At 26.1% G+C, this 4,596-nt stretch overlaps 1 protein-coding gene across 4 annotated transcripts in view; it reads right to left on the bottom strand.

Moving 5' to 3' along the window:
• The window catches only part of LOC136086023 (uncharacterized), a 7,319-nt gene extending 4,438 nt beyond the window's left edge, over positions 1 to 2,881 (bottom strand). For 2 of the 4 annotated variants that reach the window (XR_010641323.1, XR_010641322.1), the window contains exons 1-5: positions 1,751 to 2,880; positions 1,340 to 1,576; positions 1,147 to 1,253; positions 601 to 767; positions 395 to 469 (exon numbers count right to left, since the gene is read on the bottom strand). Coding sequence is in view for 1 of the 4 variants with exons in the window: in XM_065808249.1 (XP_065664321.1) it covers positions 398 to 469; positions 601 to 767; positions 1,147 to 1,253; positions 1,340 to 1,576; positions 1,751 to 1,854 (687 nt within the window). In the remaining 3 variants the exon portion in view is untranslated. Of the gene's footprint in view, positions 80 to 394; positions 470 to 600; positions 768 to 1,146; positions 1,254 to 1,339; positions 1,577 to 1,750 lie in introns of all 4 variants that reach the window. The other 2 variants (XM_065808249.1, XR_010641321.1) reach the window with 2 other exon arrangements.
• Positions 2,882 to 4,596: the final 1,715 nt, after the last annotated feature.

Here is a 4,596-nt window from a genome sequence, read left to right on the forward strand (position 1 = left end):
AGTGAAGGTAAAAACTCTTTTAATTTTTCTAAACGTTCTGTGAATAGGTCGTTTCCATTTTTTGAAGATAAGTTCTCTGCTGACATTTTAACAAAATAACTTTTAATATAATTTTAACCAATACAATGAAAAATGTATGTCAAACAAAATCTCAACTTCAAAAAAAAATTTTTTATATATTTCTTTAAAGAAATATATATAAAAAATTTTTTTGAAGTTGAGATTTTGTTTGACATACATTTTTCATTGTATATATATATATATATATATATATATATATATATATATATATATATATATATATATATATATATATATATATATGCACAAATATATGTACAAATATATGTACATATATATAGTTAATATTATAGATGCCATCTTAAATACTTACATCTTAAATAGTTTTCATGTCATGGTGATGTTTGGCCACAGTTGTTTCATCTTCACCAACAGACAGTATGTTTGGCTAAAAAATAATAAAATCCATTATGACAATAAATATTTTGTTGATAAAGAAAATTTACTCATTATTGTTCATAGCAAGCTAGCTGAATGTAAAAATAAAAATGGTACATATATATATAATTACAATATTACCAAAGCTCTAACTTTCCTAGTACTGGATTGAATATCGGCATCTTCCTTTCTTTTGCGCCCACTACTTTGTTGTCCAAATTTTCTCTTGTGCTCAGCAACTATGTCTAAATGTTCAAAGGGGCTCGTTCTTTCTTGAATTTGTTCATTAAACTTTCTAGTCGTGATGGCTGTCATTTATAGGATAACATACAGATATAAAGAAAGAAATGTATTTTTAAAACATGAAAATATAAATTTAGAAATCTATAAGTGTGTGTATATATATATATATATGTATACACACACACTTGACACATGCCTGTCGAAAACAGTTTAGAATAGCCCCTGAAGTATGTATGTATGTATGTATGTATGCATGTATGTATGTATGTATATATATATATTTATATATTCATTGTGTGTTCTCCCTAAATCAGTCCTTAAATGTACTACTCCTTGTGGGCTCTTCTTGTGGGACTTACTTGATGTATGTACACTCTGCTTTGTCAATTAATAAATTAAAAAAAAATAATAATAATAATAAAAGAAAAAAACCTACACACACACCTAACTGATTTGGAGAAGAATTATTTCTTGATGGAAAATCACTCAAGTAGGGATATTTACTCCGAATGGACGCAAGCACATCTGAATATTGAGTACTTGAGGGGTACCTATAGAAAACTTTTGAAGATTAGTTATGACAAAAATTTTAGTTGTAAAAACTTGGTAAATTTTAGGCAAAAAACTTGATGCTTACATGGTACATTTACTTATATCATCATATAAACATTGCAAAAGCTGGTTCCTGCAACTGTTTCTATGAAACTGAAGAAAGCAACCATCTTTGGCATCTAGTGCTGCATTAACTGATGGGGGCAAAATAGGAATTTGATAGCGCAATGGCCATGGCTTCATTGTTCTAATCAATGACTGGATGTTATTTAAATCATCACATTGTACCATTGTTTGTGAGTCATTCATAACTTCTAAATTACTAAAAAAAAAATTGTCTATTTTAATCAACTTGGAAGAATAATTACAACCTAGGAAATAGGAACAAACATTTATCAATCACAACAAAGTATAGGGCGTTGGATGCACCATAACAACAATTTATCAAGTACAAATTAAAAAAAGTAAAATAATAGTTATCAAGTTGTTAACTCACTTAAAATTATTGATTGGTCGTGGTGCAGATGGAGTTAAAAGGTTGTTAATTATCTCCAATAGCATGACTTGTTTACGCATTGTCTGGCATAAACTTGACACCATTGACTCTGTTAACGACACCAAAGTTTTTCCATCAATATCTTCCTCTACAATGAAATTTTTATATAAATTGTTACGTATGTGTTATTATTCTAACGTAACTTTATATTAAATTTATTTTGGGCACCACATTACTGGCCATCACGCTCAAATGATATACTTATAGAACAATCACATAAATTGTAGTATCAATAAACAATTTAGAAAACACTAGCTTTGATAACAACCATAAGCTTTAACAACAACCTAGTAAAATCACATTGTTGCCAGTTAACTCAAAAAATAACTGATTGTCAATGACGTGCAATGACGTGCAAAGAATTGAGAGTTGGTCAAGTTTAATTTCAATAATATTATATTCAAATTTGTATATAAAAAATTCTAGCTGATTTGTTAATATCTGGAAGATATTTACAAATCATCCAACTACAATTAGTAATTTAAAAAATGGGGATTCCTGCTATTTATAATATTCTAATCATATTTATTATATTTACTAATTAATTTAATAGAACTTAAATGAAATTAACTTAAAGTTAAAGCTAAAAGTAAAATAACTAAAAAATTTAAACACCAGAGTAAAACTTTATTACACAAGCAACAAAGTTGTTAAAATAAAAAAAGATATTATAAAAAAGAACAGTTTCTAAGTGTAATATAAGAGCAACCATCTTGCAATACATAAACGTCAAGTCATTGGTGATCACAAACATCTGATGGAAAGCACAGTGTCAATGTTTCTTCTTCTTTAACTCTAAATGCATGCAAGTGTTTAGAGTATTTATCACAAACAAGTAGACCTCCTAGCCACGGTATTTTACTTTCATGGCTGGCTAAAAAAAATTCTGACCGGCTAGCTGATGGCATGAGAGGCTAGCCTACATTTTTGTGGCTGGCTAACCGCCTGATTTTTTTGGCTGCTTAGCTGGCTATTTACTTCAACACTGTGTTTCACCATCAGTAGGTTCATCAGGATTCTTCCTGATGAACCTACTGATGGTGAAACACAGTGTTAAAGTAATCAAAAATTAGATAAGTGTTTTTACTAATTTAATTTATTATTGCTATGCAGATGTATATATCTATATATCTATATATATATATATATATATATATATATATATATATATATATATATATATATATATATATATATATATATATATATCAGGCCTTGTTAAGAAGCGATACGCAGATAGAATTTTGCTTGCGAAAAGGCGAATTGCCTACGCGATCAGCATTTTTGAGCTACGCAATAACTTATATCTTTTAGAATATTTAAATTATCTTTTGATTGTCGTTAACGTGACATTTATTCTGAAGAAATAAAGTCGTAAGTAAAAGCATCTAACCGCAATTGTAAACTAATATATTTTTTGTTAAAGAAAGTTTGTTAAATAATTTTTTTGTTGTTAAAAATTAGTTAAAAAAAATTAAGTGTTTTAAGTTTTATCTTAAGAAATTAAATATATAAATTTCTTTTAAATATAAAATTTATTTTTAGTCATAATAGTTTAAAAAATGCACAATTTATTTTGATGAAATATTTTATTAATAAGATATTTTGTTTATTGTCAATTCATTAACGTAAAGTTTTAATGACGTTTGTTTAATTTATGAAAATAAATTATGATCACAAATATGTTATCGGTAACTGATAAACAACAACAAAAAAACTCTTGCTTGTTTAAAAACATTAAAATGAGTTCACATATTAAATAAGCAAAAATTTATTAACAGTTAATAAAATAACCAAAAATCAACTGTAAAATCATAAGGTAAAATAAACAAACATTATTTTACGTTTCATGAAAAAAATATTTTTTTCAAAATAAAATTTAGTTCATATTTGAAAAAAATAATAAAAATGATTTTTTAAATAAGTTAGATTTTATTTGTAACTTTTGTTATAGTGAGAAAAAAACAAACTGTTTGTATGACTTTTAACGCGTTAATAAAAAAACTTTAATTACAATGCGGTACTTGAAAAGACGCGAGTGACGCAATATAACTTCTAACGATACAAAATATATTTGAAGAGTTGAGTTACTTAGAAATGCGTTACACGTTTTTGCTACGCAGCGAAATCTCGTAACAAGGCCTGATATATATATATATATATATATATATATATATATATAATATATTTATAGTATAATAATGACATATATACTGACATAATTAAATATAATACTGACAGCATTAACCAAAACAAAACAAACTTTTGCATGTAATAAATATTCATATATGAAATACAAAGTTAATCAAAATGAAATAAAAACATAAATAATGTCCTAATTCAAAAAATGCAAGACTTAGCTCATAGACCAGCATTTGGATAGTTATCGTGTATGAAACAAACTGCATTCATTCAAAATATTTGAAAAAAATAATAAAAATGATTTTTTAAATAAGTTAGATTTTATTTGTAACTTTTGTTATAGTGAGAAAAAAACAAACTGTTTGTATGACTTTTAACGCGTTAATAAAAAAACTTTAATTACAATGCGGTACTTGAAAAGACGCGAGTGACGCAATATAACTTCTAACGATACAAAATATATTTGAAGAGTTGAGTTACTTAGAAATGCGTTACGCGTTTTTGCTACGCAGCGAAATCTCGTAACAAGGCCTGATATATATATATATATATATATATATATAATATATTTATAGTATAATAATGACATATATACTGACATAATTAAATATAATACTGACAGCATTAACCAAAACAAAACAAAC

Source organism: Hydra vulgaris, chromosome 10 (assembly GCF_038396675.1).
Source record: "Hydra vulgaris chromosome 10, alternate assembly HydraT2T_AEP".
Classification (NCBI taxonomy): domain Eukaryota; kingdom Metazoa; phylum Cnidaria; class Hydrozoa; order Anthoathecata; family Hydridae; genus Hydra; species Hydra vulgaris.